This window comes from Oncorhynchus gorbuscha, linkage group LG09 (genome assembly GCF_021184085.1).
Source record: "Oncorhynchus gorbuscha isolate QuinsamMale2020 ecotype Even-year linkage group LG09, OgorEven_v1.0, whole genome shotgun sequence".
NCBI lineage: Eukaryota > Metazoa > Chordata > Actinopteri > Salmoniformes > Salmonidae > Oncorhynchus > Oncorhynchus gorbuscha.
The window spans coordinates 38980156-39004588 of NC_060181.1; the positions used below are offsets into that span (position 1 = coordinate 38980156).

At 41.7% G+C, this 24433-nt stretch overlaps 2 protein-coding genes across 4 annotated transcripts in view; one reads left to right on the forward strand and one right to left on the reverse strand.

Annotated features, from left to right (window-relative positions):
* The window catches only part of LOC124043561 (gamma-enolase), a 22989-nt gene extending 19465 nt beyond the window's left edge, over nt 1-3524 (reverse strand). For 2 of the 3 annotated variants that reach the window (XR_006840347.1, XM_046362268.1), the window contains exon 1: nt 3409-3524. Coding sequence is in view for 2 of the 3 variants with exons in the window: in XM_046362268.1 (XP_046218224.1) it covers nt 3409-3509 (101 nt within the window). In the remaining variant the exon portion in view is untranslated. Of the gene's footprint in view, nt 1-1970; nt 2018-3408 lie in introns of those variants that run through there. The other variant, XM_046362269.1, reaches the window with a different exon arrangement.
* On the forward strand, nt 2112-23354 carry LOC124043562 (cell division control protein 42 homolog). The gene is made up of 6 exons (XM_046362273.1): nt 2112-2216; nt 9043-9147; nt 20833-20905; nt 21316-21425; nt 21727-21924; nt 22245-23354. Exons 1-6 carry the CDS (start codon nt 2142-2144, stop codon nt 22332-22334), a joined length of 651 nt encoding a protein of 216 aa, XP_046218229.1. The 5' UTR covers nt 2112-2141; the 3' UTR covers nt 22335-23354.
* The last annotated feature ends 1079 nt before the right edge of the window (nt 23355-24433 follow it).

Here is a 24433-nt window from a genome sequence, read left to right on the forward strand (position 1 = left end):
TACCCAGTTCCCACTAGATAGCACAGCTACAAAGTCTCAAAATGGGCTATATTCTGAAATATTCATAGGGAAAAAATGCTTTTTGGTCTTAATTTAAGGTTGGAGTTAGGAAAAAGGTTAGCAGTGTGGTTAAGGTTAGGGGTGAGGTAAGGTTTAAATCACATTTTAAAGCTGCAATGTGTAACTCTTTGGATGGCCTGTCCAAATCAACATAGAAATGTGATTTTTAGATCTGCCATTCTCATTGAAAGCAAGTTCAAGAAGCAGGAAAGCTGTTCTTGTGCGCTATTTCTATGCTTCCAGTTCTTAAGTTTTTGCGTCTTTTACACCAGCTTCAAACAGATAAAAATATATTTTTATGCAACCAGGAAATGGCAGAGTGATTTCTGCATATTTCACCTTTAAGAAGAGAAATTGTAGAAATATGTTTTGTGGCTGTGGTAACTGGTGATGACATTTACATTTACATTACATTTAAGTCATTTAGCAGACGCTCTTATCCAGAGCGACTTACAAATTGGTGCATTCACCTTATGACATCCAGTGGAACAGTCACTTTACAATAGTGCATCTAAATCTTAAAGGGGGGGGGGGTGAGAAGGATTACTTATCCTATCCTAGGTATTCCTTAAAGAGGTGGGGTTTCAGGTGTCTCCGGAAGGTGGTGATTGACTCCGCTGTCCTGGCGTCGTGAGGGAGTTTGTTCCACCATTGGGGGGCCAGAGCAGCGAACAGTGACCACTTCACCCAGGTGTGTTCTGGCTGTGGCCCAACCCATTGGTTTCTGGACCAATCAGACTGCCCCGAATGTGTTCATGTTCATGTTCATTGAAGGCGCAGATTACCCATTAAATTGACTAGATGGCCGCTCTAACAATGAATTGAAATGTCTTCAAAACTGGAAGGCAGTCGGGAGGAGGCAAGATCAGGTGGGACCATTCTAGCCAATGAGAGGGCAGATAGGCACTCCGATATAGTGTTTTTTTTTTATCTCAAAATCTCTCTCGGACAAGGTGACTTTCATCAATATATTAGTCTCTATTTAATCTTAGATTCGAAAATGCTAATTGGCATCAAAATGGGCATCATGAAAGACTACAGATCCCTGCACCTCATCTCTAGCTGATACCTTTGCTAACAGGTATTGTGTCAATTAAAAGTTGCACAAGAAAGTTCACAGAATTGTCAATTTAAAGAAATGTAGCCAACTTATTCATGACTAAATTTAACTAACATTAGATAGCTCATCCAGAGATTCGTACCTTTGCCTCAATTCGGCAGTGTCATCCAGATCGTCAAGGCATTTGTAGTTCTTTATGATAGCCACATTAGCAGCTAATTAGCATTTCATTTTGTATTTTTTGGGGGGGAATACATGTGAATATATTGATAAGTCACCTTGTCCTAATGAGATTTACACGGTTTTCAAAATGTCACACCAGGGTAAGCCTACATGGAACACAGACCTTATTTTAAGTGTTTCTAAAATCCCTATAGGAAAAATTAATGGTGGAAAAACGATTGGAACCATTTCCTTGTTTCACCGCTAGGTTTTATGGGTATTATGACTCATACTGTGGTACTCTATAGTGGAGAGGAAACGAACGTCTGAGCTTGGCTAGCGTTTGGCAGGAGCAAGGACTGGGTAGCCAGGCAAGCTATCCTCTCCTTCATTCACTATGCTCACAAAGTAGCACGCTGGTAAAAATGTGTTACTTATTCCTGCTAGAATAGCATTCAGTACCCACTTCACCTAACTCCACTCTCCTGTGGCATGCCTCACCACCAGGCAGGTCCAGGCTTGCTCTGAACTTAAACATGTACAGACTCACTGTGCACTGATCAGTAAAGCAATACTGCAGATTGAAATTATTTTAGTGAAAAACGTGGTGTTGCCGTGTTACCAATGTCAACCCCTCTCCACTGAAGATCACCTGCATGCTCTATTAAAATCTATTCAAAGGTCTCACCACTTGCCAAGGACAATGTAGGTAGTCTTCATAGAGGATGTCTCTCTTTTACGCTCTAGATGTTGTTATATAACTAAGAGGGAGGGTAGATAAAAAGGTAGTATATACTAACTACATGCCATTGTTCAGCCACAGCTGGATGAACATCAAGAATACTGAGGGCTGGGTTGTATGACACGCCTCCTTTACAGTGAGCTCTCGCGAGCGAACCCCAGATCTAACAACGCCTGGTGGTGGACTGATAAGGTAGCTAATGTTAAGCTTTTGCAATCTTAAATCTGTGATTCATATGACATAAATCGTTAAATGTATGTTATGTTGAAATAATACACATTTACGCTTTACATCAAGTTTACATTTGGAATAACTTAGTGTATGTATTTATTTTAAAACAGCTTGACAGCTAGCTAACCCTAGCAAGCTGCTAAGAACGTTAGCTAGCTTTCGTTTGTTGTTTTTAACTAGCTAAGTATGTCATAGCAGATTGGGGAAATGGTATTCGTTTTTGTTTTGTTTTGTTTGCTTAGTTATATAGAGAGAGAGATAAAAAAAAAAAATGACATGACACTGAAATGATTGAGCCGAAATGATTTTATAGGCCGTGTCTGGAATTTAGCTAGCAAGGTAACGTTAGCCTAACGAGATATAGCCAATATATAAAACGCTATTTTTAGTAGGGTTGGCAAGCTCTAGTTGAAATTTGGTATGGTTAACTTTCCATGTTTTTTTCTCTTCTTTATGTTAGCTTGTTATGGTCATTACCTCGCGCGTTGTATGCGGAAGTGACAGCCAGTAGTTGGCTAACTAGCAAGGTTGGAAAATGCTAACAATTTAATTAGCTAGCTAGTAAGTTCTAATTGTGTCCATACAATTCATGCCGGTATGTTATAGTGAATGACAACTCTTAAGAAAATGTTTTTTGTTGTGGTTGGCTAGCCTGTAATACTACTATGATAGCGCTATTCAGTGTGATAAAATGCCTTATACTTTTGGGGGGTAACAGGTCTCACACAGCACTTCTGCAAGCCAGAATGTGTTCTGTTTTTATTGAACAACATTTCGAACTGGCATTGCTAATGACTTATCTTTGTCTTACTCCTATCAAAGCCCACAACCCACCCCCAAAAAATCATAAGACCCTCATTGACGAAAATGTGATGTAAACCAGACATACTCTATAATGACTAGGTGGTATTGTCTCTGCCCTAACAATGGGAGTCGTTGTCGAAACAAGGCTCCAAGCGGCCCGTCTTTCCGCGGTTATGGCTCCAGGACTGACACACCCACATGTTAAGAATACAATTTTAAAAACATGCTGGTCGCGTAGTTCTAACGTAAAATAGGTACACACATTTCCTGTGTGAACCATTAATAAAAAAAAATATAAAACTTGCATTAAACGGTGATATATTATGAGGGTACAATACCCTGAACATACTTGCTTCGTCCGCCAACGAGCCATTGTTTAGACTGATGGCTTGCTGCGGAATCTTCCGTAGTCAGGCATCCTTGATTCACCAAAATAGTTGTCAGTGGCATCCAATATCTCTAGGAGCAATGCTTACAATGTGGCCTTGCCTATCAAATAAGGATTTAAAACAGATTTATATCCAGGGTCTCCCATTTCCGCCTGTATAAGTGGTAGATTACGTGATCTAGAATGTACTACAATGGCAGCCCACAGGCGGAAAACCCTGGATTTAAACGTTTTAAACTCAATTGTTAGCAAAGTACACATTCAACCTGGTCAGTCGTAAGTATTGTTCCTCGAGATATTGGATATGCCAATGTTGACTGGAAATGTTATTTTGGTGAAACAGAATAGTTTAGATTTGGTTGATCAAGGACGCCAGGGTACGGAAGCTTCCGCAACTAGCCATCTATCTGTACACAATGGCTCGTTGCTGGGCGAACCCGGGGGGGGCAAACAAACTACTCATCCCATACAGCATTACGGTCTGTATCGTCCAATCACAGAGCAGACAAAAGTGACGTCCCCCTGGAATCTTTCCTTTGAAATTTTGTTGTGGCGAGGTGTTGCGTTACCAATTTAGGTTAGCTAGCTAAGCCACAGTCCTAAAATAAACCTTGATCTGTTAGCGAACTCATGATAGCATTGTCCCAATTGCAAAGTGAATTTGTTGGTCCTGTTATCGCTTGTGCGCAGTTCGAGCATCTGACCAAATTATGCAAGATTTTACCTATTTGTTAAACGAGATGAGTTGTGCATGTCCAGGATATGTTTCTGTGGTGGTAGAAACGCTGAGGCTCGTGGTTAGTGTCGTTTTGTTGCTGTTTGAAACCAGGAAACGACGGTAAATGCTTTTTTTTGTTGCTATCTCTGGAGAGAGAAAAAACTTCCTAAATTGCACAGTAATATCGCTAATATTTCATATCACCACTGGTTACGAGGATTGATAATCCACTTCCGGCACTCGGGAGGAGGCAAGATCAGCTGTGAACATTCTAGCCAATGAGAGGGAAGATACGCATGTAAACATCCAACACAACTCCGAAATTAGTTTTTTCTCAAAGTTGCGTGGGCGTCCACTTATGTCATTCGTAACAACGAAAACTACTTACGAAACTACTATTACACTGAACAAAAATATAAACGCAACATGTAAAGTGTTGGTCCCATGTTTCGTGAGCTAAAATAAAAGATTCCAGAAATGTTCCATATGCAAAAAAAGCTTATTTCTTTCAAATGTTGTGCACACATTTGTTTACATCCCTGGTGGTGAGCATTTTCCCAAAATAATCCATCCACCTGACAGGTGTGGCATTTTTCTAAGAGGATTGAACAGCATGATCATTAGTGCAATTTGTGCTGGGGACAAAAGGCTGCTCTGAAATATGCAGTTTTGTCACACAACACAATGCCACAGATGTCTCAGGTTTTGAGGGAGTGTGTAATTGGCATGCTGACTGCAGGAATGTCCACCAGAGCTGTTGCCAGAAAATGTAATGTTACTTTCTCTACCATAAGCCGACTCCAATGTCATTTTAGATCATTTGGCAGTACGTACAACTGGCCTCAGAACCACAGACTATGTGTCACCATGCCAGCCCAGTGCCCCCTCATCCGGCTTCTTCACTTGCTGGTTCATCTGAGACCAACCACCCAGACAGCTGATGAAACTGTGGGTTTGCATAACCCGAAGAATTTTGCACAAACTGTCAGAAACCGTCTCAGGGAAGAACATCTGAGTGCTCATCTTCCTCACCAGGGTTTTGACCTGATTGCAGTTCAGCGTAGCAAATGCTCACCTTCGATGGCCACTGGCATGTTGGAGAAGTGTGCTCTTCACAGATAAATCCCGGTTTCACTGTAACCAGGCAGATTGCGTTGTGTGGGTGAGCAGTTTCCTGATGTCAACGTTGTGAACAGAGTGCCCCATGGTGGCGGTGGGGTTATGGTATGGGCAGGCATAAGCTACGGAAAACAAACACAATTGCATTGTATCGATGGCGATTTGAATGCGCAAAGCAACCGCGACAAGATCCTGAGGCCCATTCATCTATCACCATCACCTCATATTTCAGCATGATAATGCACTGCCCCATGTCACAAGGTTCTGTATGCAATTCCTGGAAGCTGAACATTTCCCAGTTCTTTCATGGCCTGCATACTCACCAGACATGTCACCCACTGAGCATATTAGGGATGCTCTGGATGGACGTGTACAACAGCTTGTTCCAGTTCCATCAACTTGGCACAGCCATTGAAGACTAGTGGGACAACATTCCACAATCAACTCTATGCAACGGAGATGTCGTGCTGTGTGAGGCAAATGCAGGTCACACTAGATACAGACTGGTTTTCTGATCAATGCCCCTACTTTTTTTTTTCTCGTTGTAAGTTATCTGTGCTCAACAGATGCATATTTGTATTTCCAGTCATGTGAAATCCATAGATTAGGGCCTAATAAATTCCTTTTTTATAAATTAAGTAGCGAACACGCTCATTTACAGCAACGACCTGGGAAATAGTTACAGGGGAGAGGAGGGGGGATGAATGAGCTAATTGTAAACGGGGGATAATTAGGTGGCCATGATGGTATGAGGACCAGATTGGTAATTTGGCCACGGGACTACAGGGAGTCAGCACACCTGTTTTAAAGTCCCCGATCACTTTCCTGGGGCGTTGGGATATTTTTTTAGACCAGAGAAAATAGTGCCTCTTACTGGCCACCCCCAAACCCCTTTCAGCAGCATCTGGTCTCCCATCCAGGACCAACTCTGCTTAACTTCAGAGGCAAGCCAGCAGTATGGTGCAGGGTGGTATGCTCTTGGGTGGTATTTCAATTGACTGGTTTCCTTATATGAACTTTAACTCAGTAAAATCTTTGAAATTATTGCATATTGTGTTCATATTTTTGTTTAGTGTAGATCAAATAAATCGCACTTAGCAAATTAGCAATACATGTTTTGTTGACCAAATCTGACACTCATAAAGCAGGTTTCCATCCAAGTAAAGTACATGTTGAATAAAAAATTCTAAATGGAAACAGCAAAATTGTCGGTACACTTTTCAAATGTTGATAAAATACACTAGACAAGGTGGGATCTTTTTTGTGTTTTAAAACAAATTAGTAATGCGAGAAATGGCATTGGAAGTTATTTTATGTGCAAATAATGATATTAAAACCATCATATTGAATTAAACTTGGAGTCACAATGATAAGTTGTGTGGTCCTCCCACTACGACTCGGGAAAGCATGCCGTTTATTAGGCAACAGGTGAAATAAGTTATTTACATTAATATCTTTGTCATTGAGCAGACGCTCGTATCCAGAGCGACTTAAGATTAACTTCACAGGGTGGCGAATGTGCACGGGGATGAACTTGATGCTCCCCTCCAATAAATATTGAGGGTCTTATTCTGGTGACATGACGATGCTTGGCTAGCGTTTAACAAATTTAAAAGACTCTCTCTTTTCCATAATAACCTTATCGTGTAGGTAGCCTACCCTTACTGTAGCTGCGAGTTGTTGGCTAACACGCACGTGCCAAGACCAGAGTGGGCACATTCACTATATATTGCAACATTTGTTGTGACAAAACGATCAGCAGAGTTTAAAATACTTATTTTTTTAAATTCGGTACATGGGAATTTAACCTCAAGTAATTTATGTGCACTATGTCATCACGCACAGTCTTTTATCCGTAACAAGTCAACTTGATGGAGAAACATCTCTGGTGGGAGAATGCTCATATTTTTATTTATTTATTTACAGTACTTGGATATTCACATAAATCTGTCGTCAATATGATGGAAACCTAGCTACAGACCTCCAAACAAAAAGTCTCCACTTTGTCTGCTTATCGCTGTATCTCGTGTGGACAGATTTTGACGGGAGTGGAGCCTCTCACTTAGCCTCTTCCTGTCATTGCTATTGTTGTTTTTTAAACCAAATGAGCAGGTATGTGTATTGCTGAGCAACATACTGTTCACAGGGCCTTGTGCTGTAAACAGTGTATTACACAACCAACCGTGTTTGGACTGTGTGACCGCCTATTGTGTGCACTTGAGCTATTAAGATGTGTGGCATTCTTATCACTTGTTATTCACATACACACTGTCGGAGCTGTAGCCAAGGAGTCATACAATGGTGGTGTCTGCTCTCACTCTCGTGCCTACCCTCATGATGTTTAAAAAAATAATAATTCTCTCCCACTTATTATCTTTCATCTCTAGTAGAGGTCGACCGATTTATGATTTTTCAACACCTATACCGATTATTGGAGGACCATAAAAGCCGATACCTATTTAATTGGCCGATTTTAAATACATAAATGTTTTTTTTGTTGTTGTAATAATGACAATTACAACTACTGAATGAACACTTATTTTAACTTAATATAATACATCAATAAAATCAATTTAGCCTCAAGTAAATAATGAAACATGTTCAATTTGGTTTAAATAATGCAAGTGTTGGAGATGAAAGTAAAAGTGCAATATGTTCCATGTAAAGTGTGTGCCATGTAAGAAAGCTAACGTTTCAGTTCCTTGCTCAGAACATGAGAACATATGAAAGCTGGTGGTTCCTTTTTAACATGAGTCTTCAATATTCCAGGTAAGAAGTTTTAGGTTGTAGTTATTATAGGACTAATTCCCTCTATACCATTTGTATTTCATTAACCTTTGACTATTGGATGTTCTTATAGTCACTTTAGTATTGCCAGTGTAACAGTATAGCTTCCGTCCCTCTCCTCGCTCCTCCCTGGGCTATAACCAGCAACACAACAACAATTAGCGCTAACTAGCTAGCCATTTCACTTCGGTTACACAAGCCTCATCTCGGGAGTTGATAGGCTTGAAGTCATAAACAGCGCAATGCTTGATGCACAACGAAGAGCTGCTGGCAAAACGCATGAAAGTGCTGTTTGAATGAATGTTTACGCGCCTGCTTCTGCCTACCCCACCGCTCAGTCAGATACTTGTATGCTCAGTCAGATTATATGCAACGCAGGACACGCTAGATAATATCTGGTAATATCATCAACCATGTGTAGTAACTAGTGATTATGATTGATTGATTTTTTTTATAAGCTAAGTTTTATGCTAGCTAGCAACTTACCTTGGCTTACTGCATTCGCGTAACTCCTTGTGGAGTGCAACGAGAGAGAGGCAGGTCGTTATTGCGTTGACTTGTTAAGGTTGCAAGATTGGATCCCCCGAGCTGACACGGTGAAAATCTGTCGTTCTGCCCCTGAACAAGGCAAATAACCCACTGTTCCTAGGCCGTCATTGAAAATAAGAATTTGTTCTTAACTGAATTTCCTAGTTAAATAAAGATTAAATAAAGGTGTAAAAAAAAAAAACGGCAAATCGGCGCCCAAAAATACAGATTTCCGATTGTTATGAAAACTTGAAATCGCCCCTAATTAACCGGCCATTCCGATTAATCGGTCGACCTCTAATCTCTAGTGTGATAAACCGATGATGATCGGCAAGAGGTGTCTGTCTATAAGTTATGACGACAGCTACCAAAAGAGTGCAGATTCACTTGTGTCAGCATATTCAACCGTGTGTCTGTCTGTCTGTCTGTCTCCTTCCCTCCAGATGCAGACCATAAAGTGTGTGGTGGTGGGTGATGGTGCGGTGGGAAAGACTTGCCTGTTGATCTCCTACACCACCAACAAGTTCCCTTCTGAATACGTCCCCACGGTGAGTGGCACTGGAGTGTTGTCGAGAAAGGTCTCAAGCGGGACTTGGCGGAGTGTCTGGGTCTGTCAAGTGTCTAGGCTAGGGGATATGCAACAGGAGCCGCCGCACTTTGCGCCCTTCGTTCCAGACCATTTCTATCACATCTCTTATTCAACTCATCCATTTGAAACAACCATTGGATGAATTAGGTGTGTTTAGTGCTGGGCATGAGCAAAAGCCTCCACACACCATCTGTAATTCTTCATGGCTGGAGTTACCAATGATTGTGTAGAATCTCAAATATAGAATGGGTTTTGAGAGAAGGTATTTGTTTTCGAACTGAAAAGAGGAACCCCTTGAAGAGCCAAACTCGAATGGAAGTGGTTATGGACCAAAAAGCATGAGTCAGGCTACACACCGTTTCATACTATTTGACAAATAGGGATGAGAACAGACAACTCAGTCCAACTGAAATAAATCAATACAGTTGGTAGACCAGGGATGGGCAACTTTGACGTAAAGCAGCCACAACTGTCAGTAAGTGTCCATGAATGAGTCTTTGAATGAAGAGATTGAGAACTCGTTGCAGCTCGTTCCAGTCGCTAGCTGCAGCGAACTGAAAAGAGTAGTGACCCAGGAATGTGTGTGCTTTAGGGACCTTTAACAGAATGTGACTGGCCAAACGGGTGCTGTATCTGGAGGATGAGGGCTGCAGTAGATATCAGATAGGGGGGAGTGAGGCCTAAGAGAATTTTATAAATAAGCATCAACCAGTGGGTCTTGTGACAGATATACAGAGATGGCCAGTTTACAGAGGAGTATAGAGTGAAATGATGTGTCCTATAAGGAGCATTGGTGGCAAATCTGATGACCAAATTGTAAAGTACATCTAGCCACTCGAGAACACCCTTACCTGCCAATCTATTTATAGCGTCTCCGTAATCTAGCATGGGTAGGAGGGTCATATGAATCAGGGTTAGTTTGGCAGCTGGGGTGAAAGAGGAGCGATTACGATAGAGGAAACCAAGTCTAGATTTAACCTTAGCCTGCAGCTTTGATATGTGCTGAGATACGGACAGTGTACCATCTAGCCATACTCCCGAGTACTTGTATGAGGTGACTACCTTAAGCTCGAACCCCTCAGAGGTAGTAATCACACCTGGGGGGAGAGGGGCATTCTTCTTACCAAACCACATGACCTTTGTTTTGGAGGTGTTCAGAACAAGGTTAAGGGCAGAGAAAGCTTGTTGGACAATAAGAAAGCTTTGTTGTAGAGCGTTTAACACAAGATCCGGGCAGGGGCCAATTCAGGGGAGTATAAGACATCTGCATATACTCCCCCAATCCAGGGGAGTATTAATCATCTGCATATAAGTGGATGAGAAATGGATGGTAACACGTTTAGGTAGTTTAGCGGCCGGCTAATTTAGCAATCTAAAAATGTTTAGCTGACATTGGCTAATTAACTGACATAACAGGAGAAAAACTGCTGATGCACAACCACATTTAGAAATTGCACCTTGTGTAATCTACCAAGTTGAGACCCTGACTGAGTTCCTCCTGAGGGGGGGGGGGGGGGTGCACATCCCTGAGGTAGCATTGGGACTCAGCACAGCAATGGGGTGCTGCAGATGGTGTGTGATGAGTAGCTGTTTCTATCAGTCCCGTCTCTGGCAGTAATCAGCACTGTGCTGTACCAGAGACTGACAGGGAGAGTGTGTCGACTCAGCCCTCTCTGTCCTCTGCCCAGTCAGGCTCAACTGGGTGTGTTCATGTTGTTGGCCCATAAAAACAGACCCAACTTTCTCCATGACGTTTCTCTGTCTGTCTGTGCAGTTCAACAGTGCACTCTTCTCATAAGAATCACGTGGCAATTTGATTCTAAGCAGATTACTCTCAAAATCCTCAGAAACAATGCTACTGGTTGATTTGGTAGGTATTGAAATAGTCTTACACGTCATACATGTACAGAAGTAGGCTGAGAACCTACAACAGCCTAATGTATTCTCATATTAGATGTATGTAGTGCATTCTTATAACATTTCATTTATTGGTGAATACAGTCCTTGTACTACTGCATTTGGGAGTTGAAACATCTGAATATTGGTGTAGTCTGTATAGTCACAATTGTAGAGGCAGGTTTTTTATTTTTTTACCCACCATTCTCTGTGGCATTAGGCCTAGCTCTGTCCAAACACATTATTGTCATGACGGTCAGAGATGTGTTTTTTTTCTACTTTGCTTGGTTGCTCTTCAATGTGTTCGGTCTGCCGTGCCTCGCCTTTCCGCTACGTGCCCCAACGCCTCACTCTTTTTATGTCTGAACTTGAACTGCCCTAAGAAGCCCTGCCTCCCATGGTTTCTCAACCCAATAGAGGCAGACTGTTCTCCCTCTGGATCAGATAACCGATTAGCTGACCACGGGTGTGTACAAGACTGAAGTGCATGGTTGCATCTTAATAGTTGAAAGTGTCTACCTCGCCTCCTCGCGTTCATCTTTCTGCACTGATGTGTAAACACGTATGAGAGATGAAAGAAATAGGCCTATGATAGGCAGACTACCTCCTGGGAAATTGCTATCACCTCTCCAGTTTTTTCATATTCAGACGGTGATCAGTAGTGTTGGAAATGATTGAATGGTGACAATAAGCTTTGAAATCAGCATATTTTGTTTATGATTTGAATATTATCACAAACAAAATACTAGGGTTGTGAATTGATGTTTAGCTTCAGCTGTAAACTAGCAAGGACAGTTAGCCTACAAAGCTGGAAGCTATCGGTAGCCTCTTGCATTGTAAAGTGTTCTAGCCTGAAATGGACATTGTTTTTTCGAACAGTAATTAACAGTTGCATCATTTCTACATGCTGTGTTGCATTATTCAAGTGTGTTAACTTCTGTACAGCATGTTAGCGCTTCTGCACAGCGCTAAAAGGGAAAATCGACTGTGTTGATAGACGAGCTTAATCGTCTCTCAATCAGTAGACGACGTGAGACCCATTTTGATATTGATAGAAGGACCGAAAGTAACTCCTTCTAGTACCAAACTTTTTTTCATGTTCTAGTATTGAAAAAGTACAATGCAACACTAGTATTCAATAATATTCAGTGCAGTTAAAGGAAAGGTGACAAGGAGAGTAAGACATTTTAGACCATTGAGATGCACCCCAACTCTAGCAAGCATGACTTGTGGGTGCCTCTCAATAGTCTGAAATGGCTTCCTCTCCTTGTCGTCCAGGTGAGATCCCTTAAAAGAAAAATGGCAGTTGACTCAAACTAAAGTGTAAGAATGGACTAGGATGAGGCCTGAGATGAAACAGGTATTGGACAGCCAGGGAAGAAGGTAAATTGGTGGTTTAGTGACTGCACAAGGCTGGAATGTTGTCTGGAATCTCCCACCCAAATTGAAGGAATGTCCCTCATGTTCCACATTACAAAGACAAACATGTCCACTAAAGTAATAGAAGTTAACACTTACTCATTTCCAGGTGACAGCGGTAAGACTCCTTTTTAAATAGAATACTGAGTGTTTAACACTAATCAACATTTTCCAAAGCAACGTTAAAAACTGGATACACCATTTTTAGTCACTTGTTTGCACCCCACCTAAGTAACATTTTTATTTATTTTATTTAACCTCTAGCGTCGAGCAATCCCGTATCCGGGAGCGTAATTATAGCCTCAAGCTCATTACCATAACACAACGTTAACTATTCATGAAAATCGCAAATGAAATGAAAGAAATATATTCACTCACAAGCTTAGCCTTTTGTTAACAACACTGTCATCTCAGATTTTCAAAATATGCTTTTCAACCATAGCTACACAAGCATTTGTGTAAGAGTATTGATAGCTAGCATAGCATTAAGCCTAGCATTCAGCAGGCAACATTTTCACAAAAACAAGAAAAGCATTCAAATAAAATAATTTATCTTTGAAGAACTTCGGATGTTTTCAATGAGGAGACTCTGTTAGATAGCAAATGTTCAGTTTTTCCAAAAAGATTATTTGTGTAGGAGAAATCGCTCCGTTTTGTTCATCATGTTTGGCTAAGAAAAAAATCTGAAAATGCAGTCTCTACAACGCCGAACTTTTTACCAAATTAACTCCATAATATCGACAGAAACATGGCAAACGTTGTTTAGAATCAATCCTCAAGGTGTTTTTCACATATCTATTCGATGATAAATCATTCATACACGCAGCTGGAGATTGCAATAATTGCAACGGAGGACACCAAGCGGCCACCTGGTAGATGTAGTCTCTTAAGGTCAATCTTCCAATGATTTGCCTACAAATACATCACAATGCTGTCGACACCTTGGGGAAACGACAGAAAGTCTAAGCTCATTCATGACCCATACACAGCCATATAAGGAGACATTGGAACACAGCGCATTCAAAATCTGGGGCACTTCCTGTATGAAATTGAATCTTGGTTTCGCCTGTAGCATTAGTTCTGTGGCACTCACAGACAATATCTTTGCAGTTTTGGAAACGTCAGTGTTTTCTTTCCAAAGCTGTCAATTATATGCATAGTCGAGCATCTTTTCGTGACAAAATATCGTGTTTAAAATGGGAACGTTTTTTTTTATCCATAAATTAAAAGAGCGCCCCCTATATCCAAGAAGCTAAGGCAAGTCAGTTAAACCTGTCTAGGACAGGGGTTCTGCTAGCGCCATATATAAATCAACAGAAATCTCATAAATCAAATTTCTCAAACATACAAGTATTAAACACCATTTTAAAGATAAAATTCTCGTTAATCCAGACACAGTGTCTGATTTTTAAAAAATGCTTTACATTGAAAGCTCCACAAATTATTGTGTTTGGTCACCACCAAGTCACAGAAAAACCCTGCCATTTTTCCAGCCAAAGAGAGGAGTCACAAAAAGCACAAATAGAGATAAAATTAATCACTAACCTTTGATCTTCATCAGATGATACTCATAGGACTTCATGTTACACAATATATATCCGCATTGTTGAGTAGTCAACATTATTCATAAATAGCATTATAAATATTCACTTAACTTTGATCATCAGAATGCACTCCCCGGAATCACAGTTCCACAATAAATGCTTGTTTTGTTCAATAATGTCCATCATTTATGCCCAATAGCTTCTTTTGTTAGGGCGTTTTGGTAAACAAATCCAAAAGTGCGATCTGGTCCAGTTGAACGAAAAGTTCTATTACAGGTCGAAGAAACTTGTCAAACTAAGTATAGAATCAATCTTTAGGATGTTTTTTATCATAAATGTTCAATAATGTTCCAACCAGAGAATTCCATTGTCTGTAGAAAAGCAATGGAACAAGAGCTACCTCTCATGTGAAATAGTCTGAATAGTCCCATCCGGCCCCCCTTCACATGAGAAGCCTGAAACAAAGTTCTAAAGACGGTTGACATCTAGTGGAAGCCTTAGGAAGTGCAAAATAACCCATATCCCACTGTGTATTCAATAGGGGTGAGTTCAAACTACAAACCTCAGATTTCCCACTTCCTGTTTGGATTTTTCCTCAGGTTTTTGCCTGCCATATGAGTTCTGTTATACTCAGACATCATTCAAACATTTTTTAGAAACTTCAGAGTTTTCTATCCAATAGCAATAATAATATGCATATATGAATCAAATCAAATATCTTAGCATCTGGGACAGGGTAGGAGGCAGTTCACTCTGGGCACGCTATTCATCCAAAAGTGAAAATGCTGCCCCCTATCCTAAAGAAGTTAATAACAAATGTTTATTTACAATGACGGCCTACACCGGCCAAACCCGGACGACGACGACGGTCCAATTGTGCGCCACCCAATTACAGCCGGTTGTGATACAGCCTGGGTGTCTGTAGGGACGGGTGTCTGTAGGGATGACTCTAGCACTGAGATGCAGTGCCTTAGACCGCCGCGCCACTCGGGAGCCCCAATGGTAGTAATGGTAGGAGAAACACTGGTTGGGCTAAAGAGAGTGTGTTTGGAGCACAGGATTAGAATTGTCCTTAAGTTTGCTGACCTAAAGATAAGCTTGGAAATTATACTGCCCATGAACCTGCCCTATGGGAGTCAACCAGCATTGTGCGACGGAGACGAAACATGAGAAATGGTGATGCCATTCAGCAGCATTTGGGACAAGGCATAGTGGTTTCTTCAGCACATATAAATGAGCTGAGTCAGATTGTTTCTCATTCTTACTGAACAGTCGGTTGTGTCATTGCCTCTAGTGGGAGGCACCTTAAAGAGAAACAAGAACACTGTGAAACATTCGGTCTCTGACCTAAACGATACCCTACGTACACAACACAAGAACTTGTGTCAAGTTATGAATGGCGGGGCGCCACACGTCTATGTAGTGTCCCTATGCAATACGTAGCTAATTGTAGGTCTTCCACATGTTTTAAAATCAAGGCTTACTTAGTTGACAACATGGATCCCTTTGACCAACTACCACTCTGTGTCATAGACCGTTCTGTGGAGGGAACCAAAAAATTTGGGATTTCCATGTGTTCAGTATGATGGAATATCGGCCTAGTATTCCTGTATCCACAGGTCTACCAGGTATGATGTAGGCCAACTGTAAACTTGCTCTGTGGAAAGACTCCAAAAGAGTCCAGTTCATTTCAATTGTTCTAAAACAATGATTTGGCCAACAGTAATAGCCTATGCATTATTTTGATTCCTGCTATGGAAGTATCTTCTTTTCCCTGTTTCACTGTCGGGTGCTGACTCTTATTCCCTCTCCCCACTGTGCTCACGGAGGAGAGAGCGTTGCATTCTGAGAAGCACAAGCATATGAAAGTTGCTAAAAAAAGGCTATTGCGGGTAAAAGAGTTTTCAAAGCAACTACTGTTGTTCTAGTTCCATAGAGGAGAGTCACAGATATCTGAGAGTATATCATGTATTTCTCACCCCTTAATATTGGGTTCATGGCACCACTTTACAACCGGAGTAGACTATAGTTCGTTTTGATTTGGAATGAATAGGCTAGCCTAGCGCTGTAAAGTTTTTGTAGGACATTAGCCTACATTTACTGATAGCCATGTAGGCTAATTGATGAATCTATCTAGCAACAAAATCATATTTAGCGTTGGCAATCTAGCGAAGAGTGTCCACTTCCTCAGGTGGTGAATAATATAGGCCAATGTGCACAAAGATGCCAGCAAATTCTCTGAATAGCCCACAATAAATCTGATCATTCTGGATCCAATTTTGCCAGGTTGCACATCAAAATATCAGTGATGCATTTCCTGGATATGTTGGATGAAACAGCTTGAATCATAGGCTACCCTCTCAGTTGTCTTACTTGGCACCGGAAAACAATTGTTTAGAGCCCTGCTTGCTAATGTAAAGTATATGTCCCTTCAATTTTTTAAAGGTATGTATGTGTGTATATATATGTGTGTGTGTATGTATTTGTTGTTATCGAGCAAAATAGTTCCCGATATCAATTTTTGGCCATATCGCGCAGCTCTACTGTATAGTACAATACTTTCTGTTGCAGAGATCATCAACTCGCTTCATCCGCTGGCCATTTCTTACATTTTTATTTATGTATTTTTTTTCTTGAGCGGATGATCAGGGGGCCGGCGGTACATAATTACTGCAAATTGAACGCAAGAATCCCAAAACATAATAATTTCAAACTTTGCTTACACTATATTATATACACACAAATGTATCTCTCTACAATGCGTGGGAATACTTTGGAACAGATATCCCAAATTAGAATGACTTGGAGCAGATTTTCTGGTTTCTTATTCTCATGTCCAAAAATAAAAAGACAAAAGAAAATTGGGGGGACAAATGAAATCATGGCCCATGGCCGCCAGTTGGGGAACCCTGTTCTACTGTATAGTACAAGACTTTCCAGAGGTTTGGAACGAGGCAACCAGTCACTCACTCATCTGATATCTAATAGAGAATGAGCACACTTAACACTGACAACAGTATAGGAACATCAAAATATTGAGTAACTTTTGGCTTTTGACTTTTAAGCACTGCCTCCATGTTCATCAGACAGTTCCATGGTTGCCATGGAAGGTAGCCTAGGCAGAGTTCTGTAAATATTGATTGAGTTTGTAAATTCATGCTGGCCATCTACTCCCGATCTCAGCACACACTTGTCTGAGGGTTGTTAGAAAATTCACTCTGGCTATCTACTCGAATTTCAGAGCACTCTCATCGGGGTGTGCCAGAGTGCAGAATAACTGAGGAATTTCCGAACGTGCAACAGCTATTGAATATGACCGGTGTCAGTAAACATCTGCAAAAAAAACGTAAATCAATTCTTGCCAGCAGCATAGTTAGTCACCAATGCTCCTGATCAAGTATTCCCAAACTGGGGTATGAGTACCCCCAGAGGTATGCGCAATGCTGTCGGGGGTACACCAAATAAAAATGTGATTCACATTTAAAAAATGTTTTATAATTTTTGTATAAAAAATTTAACACATTTTCAAACAGTACATTTATATTTTCCAACGGGGCTATACATTTGAGTGATGTTTATTTCTCGCCTGAGTAGCCTCATTTCACTGCCCAAAATAAAATGAAACCATCTAGTGTTCAGCGAAATAGCAACACAATGTCAAATACAGGTAGCCTTGTCAAATAATTAACATCCAAACACATTGACCGTTACACTCTCGTGGGAAACCTTCACTCTTGCGCAGTCACTTAGAAATGAACCATGACCATTTTGAAAAATAAGCCGCAGGAGTTTTTTGAGCGAGAAGTAAGACATGTATAAAAGTGTAACAGTACAGCTTCCGTCCCTCTCCTTGCCCCTACCTTTGCTTGAACCAGGGACCCTCTGCACACATCGACAACAGCCACCCTCGAAGCATCGTTACCCATCGCTCCACAAAAGCCGCGGCCCTTGCAGAGCAAGGGGAACAACTACTTCAAGGTCTCAGAGCGAGTGACGTCACCGGTTGAAATGCTATTAGTGCGCTCCCCGCTAACTAGCTAGCCATTTCACATCGGTTACAAAAGCAACCGATACCATTAATAAGAAGGGGCTAGAAGCGTCTTATATGGTGAGCTACCGAGTGACTAGGACAGGCAAGCCCCATACTATTGTGGAGGACTAAATTCTTCCTGCTGCTGCGGATATGGCTGCGGGAAAGGCCAAAAAAACTATACAGACAATGCCTTCATCAAACAACACTGTTTCACGGCACATCGGTGACAGCGCAGGAGATGTTTTGAAACAGTTACTGCTTCGCATACAAGCCAGTGAATTATATGCGTTACAGCTGGATGAGTCAACAGACGTGGCGGGCCTGGCACAGCTCCTGGTATATGTCCGTTATGCTTATGGGGGTCAATTAAGGAAGATGTCCTCTTCTGCAAACCAGTTGAAACCAGGATATCATGAGAGGATATTTTTAAAGTACTGGACAGCTTTGGCATCAAATGGACTTTGGTGGTCAAGATGTTTTGGTATCTGTACTGATGGTGCAAAAGCAATGACAGGGAGACCTAGTGGAGTGGTAACACGCGTGTAAGCACTTGCTCCCAATGCCACTTGGGTAAACTGCAGCATCCACCGAGAGGTTCTTGCTGCCAAGGGACTGCCTGACAGCTTAAAAGACGTTTTGAACTTGGTTAAAGCAAGGCCCCTGAACTCTCGTGTATTTTCTGCATTATATACAATGATATGGGCAGCGACCATGTAACGCTTTTACAACATACAGAAGTGCGCTGGTTATCAAAGTACTGACACACTCTTTTTTGAATTGAGAGACGAGCTTAAAGTTTTCTTTACTGACCATCATTTTCACTTGTCTGACCACTTGCAAGATGATGAGTTTCTCACTCGACTGGCCTATCTGGGTGATGTTTTTTCTCGCCTGAATGATCTGATTCTACGATTACAGGGACTCACCTCAACTATATTCAATGTGCGGGACAAAATTGAGGCTATGATTAAGAAGTTGGAGCTCTTTTCTGTCTGGATTAACAAGGACAACACACAGGTCTTTCCATCGTTGTATTCTTTTTTTGTGTGCAAATGAATTCCAGCTTACGGGCAATATCAAATGTGATAGAGCGAAGCACCTGGGTGAGCTGGGTGCGTAATTACACAGGTACTTTCCCAAAACGGACGACACAAACAACTGGATTCGTTATCCCTTTCATGCCCTGCCTCCAGTCCACTTACTGATATCTGAACAAGAGAGCCTCATCAAAATTGCAACAAGTGATTCTGTGACATGTTTATTTAATCAGAAGCCACTGCCAGATTTCTGGATAGGGCTGCGCTCAAAGTTTCTTACCTTATTTTTGCCTTCTTGCCTTATTTTTGCCTTCTTGCCTTATTTAAGACTGAGACTATCTGCAATACAAACCAACATTGCAGAGTTAAGTGCATCCTTTCTAGCACACCCTTCTCATTAACCTGTGGTGGGTTATTCACAATTAATGATGAACAAATAAATAAGGTTTTATATGTAAGATGGTTAAATAAAGAGCAAAATTATTGATTATTGTTATTTGTGCCCTGGTCCTATATTCTTTGTCACAACCCGGCTCGTGGGAAGTGACAAACTCACACTCATTCTTATGTTTAATAAATGTATCGTATTGTGTGTGTGTGGATGGCAAAAAACAACATTTGAGAGTGCGCTGACCCTGGTGCTAGAAGGGGTACACAGCTGGAGGTTGAATGTTTGAAGGGGTACGGGACTATAAGAAGTTTGGGAACCACTGTTCTAGATAACATGTAAACAGCCTAACCAGCTCTGCTAGGGCGAGTAAAATTGCCAGAGTGAGGTGTTCTCTCATTTGTGTCTGGAAGTAGCTAGCAAGCTTGCCACCTTTAGCCAGTTAGCTTGGGTGCTTGACTGCCGTTGGACGCTCTGGCCGAGGACCACAGTGTGCGCTCTGAACGCTCTGAGAGTGAAACGCTTAGAATTTGCGAATTGACAATTTGACGCCCAAAGTGCACTGTGGCACTCCAGAGTGAATTTACAAACACACCCATTGTATATGTTTTGTTATGAAAAAAATATCCATGTTTTGTTACATTAAAAATAGATATTTTTATTTTTTTTTGATTGCTCTGGTTGTCATGACATCTCACAAAGTTGCAGGTCTGAGATTTAAAAGTCTACTTGTTTGGCTTGACAGCTTGTTATCTGGCTATTTGGATTTAACACTGTTGCGAATGACAACTGTATGTGATGGCAGTGAAGGCTAAGGGTCTGTTTCCTAACCACTCTCGACATGTGGTTGTTTTTGAGAGCTTTTTCGGCAGCCATGGCATCATGCAGGTGGGTGCCACATTTTCATCAATGGAGGACCAATACCTGCTGGGGAGCAGCTGCTGTGGCGGAACTGAACGCCAGAAACGGATGTGGTGTCGTGATGAAGAGCTCCTGGCCTGTTCGTCAGACTGCATTTGTTTCTCCCTGGCTGTATCATCAATGCCCCCACCACTCAAGCTATACTGCCTTTCCAGCCCACTGCCTCAACTCCCTTCCCATCACCTGGAACCTTCTACTAGGGACTATTCAATCTCCGTCAGACCTTTCAATCACTTTTTTTGGGGGGGGGGGGGCTACATTGGACATTTCTATTTTTTTGTTGTTGTGTGAATAAAAAAAATTTAAAAAATTAAGTAACTGTCAAATAAAATCAATCAAAACTCAACATTTTCATTGAAATCCCTAATGATTTATTATATTTCTCTCCTATCTGCCTCTTTCTCAGGTGTTTGATAACTATGCGGTGACCGTGATGATCGGAGGGGAGCCCTACACTCTGGGGCTGTTCGATACAGCAGGTAAAACAAAATGGCCGCTCCCCACTACATTAGCTCTTCTTAACTACAGTGTCTTGAGCATCGACTTGCAATACCTTCTTCTCACTCACCATGGTCTGCCTGTAATGACTTTCACATGGTGCTTACATTGGGATTATGGATTGTGTTTCTCTCCAGCCATCTAAGCGTTTGAACATTGCATGGGTAACTCGCCTTGTGCACTGGCCTATGTAGTGATAGGATTTACCATGGTGTCTAAACGTGTTTGTGAGTTAGTCTACTAGTTTGTTAGTCCACTGAGCTCAATTATTCGCAAGATAATGTAGAGCCCATTGTGTAGTGGTCTTATTTAGGCTTGTTCTTGCATATGAAAGGTAGCCTTGATGAACACTCCTCAAATGTTTGCTGTCTCTCTCTGTCGCCCTCCCCAGGTCAGGAGGACTATGACAGACTGCGACCACTCAGCTACCCCCAGACAGACGTCTTCCTTGTGTGTTTCTCTGTCGTATCGCCCTCCTCCTTTGAGAACGTCCGCGAGAAGGTGTGTGTGTGTGTGTGTGTGTGTGGAATATAACTTTAGTGTCCATTGGCTGGAACGTATGAGTCATCTGCCTTTCACAACACCCCCAGACACACACACACACACACACGTGGGACTAGTGTTTTCTAGCCCATGTCTTTACACCTGTGATTCTAGTGTTCTTTCTCTCCCCTCCCTCTTTCTCTCTCCATTACTCACACCTGCATAACATTATTTACAACATGAAACCCTCCCATACTCTATGGACATAATATAATGCAGGATCAGAACCTAATATGCCCCCCCCCTTCCTCTCCCACAGTGGGTCCCAGAGATCTCCCACCATTGTCCGCGTACACCCTTCCTGCTGGTGGGAACCCAGATGGACCTGAGGGACGACAGCAACACAGTGGAGAAGCTGGCAAAGAACAAGCAGCGGCCGCTGGCCCCCGAGAGCGGAGACAAGCTGGCCCGGGACCTCCGGGCCGTCAAATATGTGGAGTGCTCCGCCCTCACCCAGGTGCGTGTCTATGTGTGTGAGAGACACAATCTCTATCTCCTAAGTCTGGCCCTCATTCAGGGAAACAGGAAATGGTGGGTGTAAGTGGCTTGTGTGGTTTCTGAAAAGTAACTTCCTCTAACTTCCTCTCACTCTGTTCCCCTTCGTGTTGTTGGATGTCATACTTACTCACTTCAAACTACTACCGGATGATGGCTACTGTTGACAGCATTTTATAGTGCCAACTTGTGCAACTGTGGCCATTGTGAAACTAGGCTAGTGGGTCAATAAGTAAATTGACTAACTTATTCCTCTCTTTTTTTTTTCTCTCTCTCTCTCAGCGAGGTCTGAAGAACGTGTTTGATGAGGCCATCCTGGCGGCACTGGAGCCGCCAGAGACCAAGCCCAAGAAACGCTGTGCACTCTTATAAAACATTTTTAAATGGGGCCAAAGAGCCAGGGGAAAGACCGAATTTAAAAGGCGGACACAGGAACAGACAGGGAGGGGTGTAACGCTGGGAGGGGTGTAGAGGGAGGGAGCAAGAGAGGACAAGTGAGACATTCGTTTAACAGTGCCTTCAGTGATAGAGGTGGGGAGGGGCGATGTTGGGTAACAAAGACAGAAATAAATCACAATGTGTAATAGAATGTAACAAGCTGATCAATTCTCTTCCTAACCAGTATAGTCCTTCTTAAAAGGAGACCGACTGAGCAATATAGGGAAAGAGACAAGGTTTTGAAACCTCTATTGCCTTCTAGTTACAGGACAAATGAAATGGGTTTGACAAAAAGAGGTAGAGACGGTGTGGAGTTTATTTTGTGTTTGATGATACTAAAAACTGACTGGAAAATTTTGCTTAAGACGCGCAACCTTGACGTTCACACACACCTGCTTTACTCCCTTCAACCCAAAACGGCTTCTCTCTTTCAAACTGCCCGCCATAGTTTAGAAAATGCTGCGTCTTCAAACATGAACTATTCTGCTTGACTCGCTATCTGCCCGTCACCGCTCCAATGGGAACTACAAGCGCTTCTTACTTCCTCTTGGTTTTCACTGCTCCCTAAAGGCAATAACATGAACTGAATTCCCGCTCGCTTTTTTTGTTGCCATTTATTGTTTTAGAGATGATGGTGTATTATTGATGATAATAAGAGTATTATATATTTTTTGGCTCTTTATTTCTGGGGTACCCCTAGTGGTTAGTGGTTTGGACTCTTGTTGTTTTTTTATATATATTTTTATTATTAATTTGATGGTTGTGTGCCAATGTGTTGAGTGTCACTGGTTTCATTTGACATAACAATCATAATATGCCTCTAATGACTACGTAGCTGGATGTGATGTCAGTAGTAATAACAGAAAAAAGCAATAATGGTTATGAGTAACAATAATAGCTCTTTTGAAGCATCCTCATCTGGTTGTTTGAAATAAATAAAAAATACTTGAACTTAAACTCTAGTCGATTTCCCAATTTATTTTATTTTACCTTTATTTAACTAGGCAGAGTGAAGGAAAAGCATACTATACTATTTTATGTGTATTATATTTGTGTATATATATATATATATATATATATATATATATATATTGGCATTCTCTCAACCAGCTTCACCTGGAATTATTTTCCAACAGTCTTGAAGGAGTTCCCACAAATACTGGCTGCTTTTCCTTCACTCTGCGGTCCAACTCATCCCAAACCATCTCAATTGGCTTGAGGTCAGGTGATTGTAGAGGCCAAGTCATCTGATGCAGCACTCATTGCTCTCCTTCTTGGTCAAATAGTCCTTACACAGCCTAGAGGTGTGTTGGGTCATTGTTCTGTTGAAAAATCAAATTTATTTATTTATATAGCCCTTCTTGCATCAGCTGATTTCTCAAAGTTCTGTACAGAAACCCAGCCTAAAACCCCAAACAGCAAGCAATACTGTTATTTAGAATGGCGGCCTACACCGGCCAAAAAACAACATCACTACAGACACTCTGGGTTGAATTCAGGATGTATCACAACCGTCCGTGATTGGGAGTCCCATATGGCGGCGCACAACTGGCCCAGCGTCGTCCGGGTTTGGCCGGTGTAGGCCGCCATTCTAAATAACAATTTGTTCTTAACTGACTTGCCTAGTTAAATTAATGTTACATTTAAAAATATATATATATAATTCAAGTGCAAACCAGATGGGAAGGCATATCGCTGCAGAATGCTGTGGAAGCCATGCTGGTTTAGTGTGCCTTGAATTCCAAATAAATCACAGACCGTGTCACCAACAAAGCACCATCACACCTCCTCCATGCTTCACGGTAGGAACCACACATGCAGAGATCATCCCTTCAACTACTCTGTCTCACAAAGACATGGTGGTTGGAACCAAAAATCTCAAATTTGGACTCATCGGACCAAAGGACAGATTTCCACTGGTCTAATGTCCATTACTCGTGTTTCTTGGCCCAAGAAAGCCTCTTCTTATTGGTGTCCTTTTAGTAGTGGTTTCTTTGCAGCAATTAGACCATGAAGGCCTGATTCACAGTCTC

Coding starts and splice junctions, on each gene's coding strand:
- LOC124043562 (XM_046362273.1), top strand. CDS start 2,142: ATGACACGCCTCCTTTACAGTGAGCTCTCGCGAGCGAACCCCAGATCT. Junction 21,426..21,726: donor TTGAGAACGTCCGCGAGAAG/GTGTGTGTGTGT, acceptor CCTCTCCCACAG/TGGGTCCCAGAGATCTCCCA. Junction 21,925..22,244: donor AGTGCTCCGCCCTCACCCAG/GTGCGTGTCTAT, acceptor TCTCTCTCTCAG/CGAGGTCTGAAGAACGTGTT.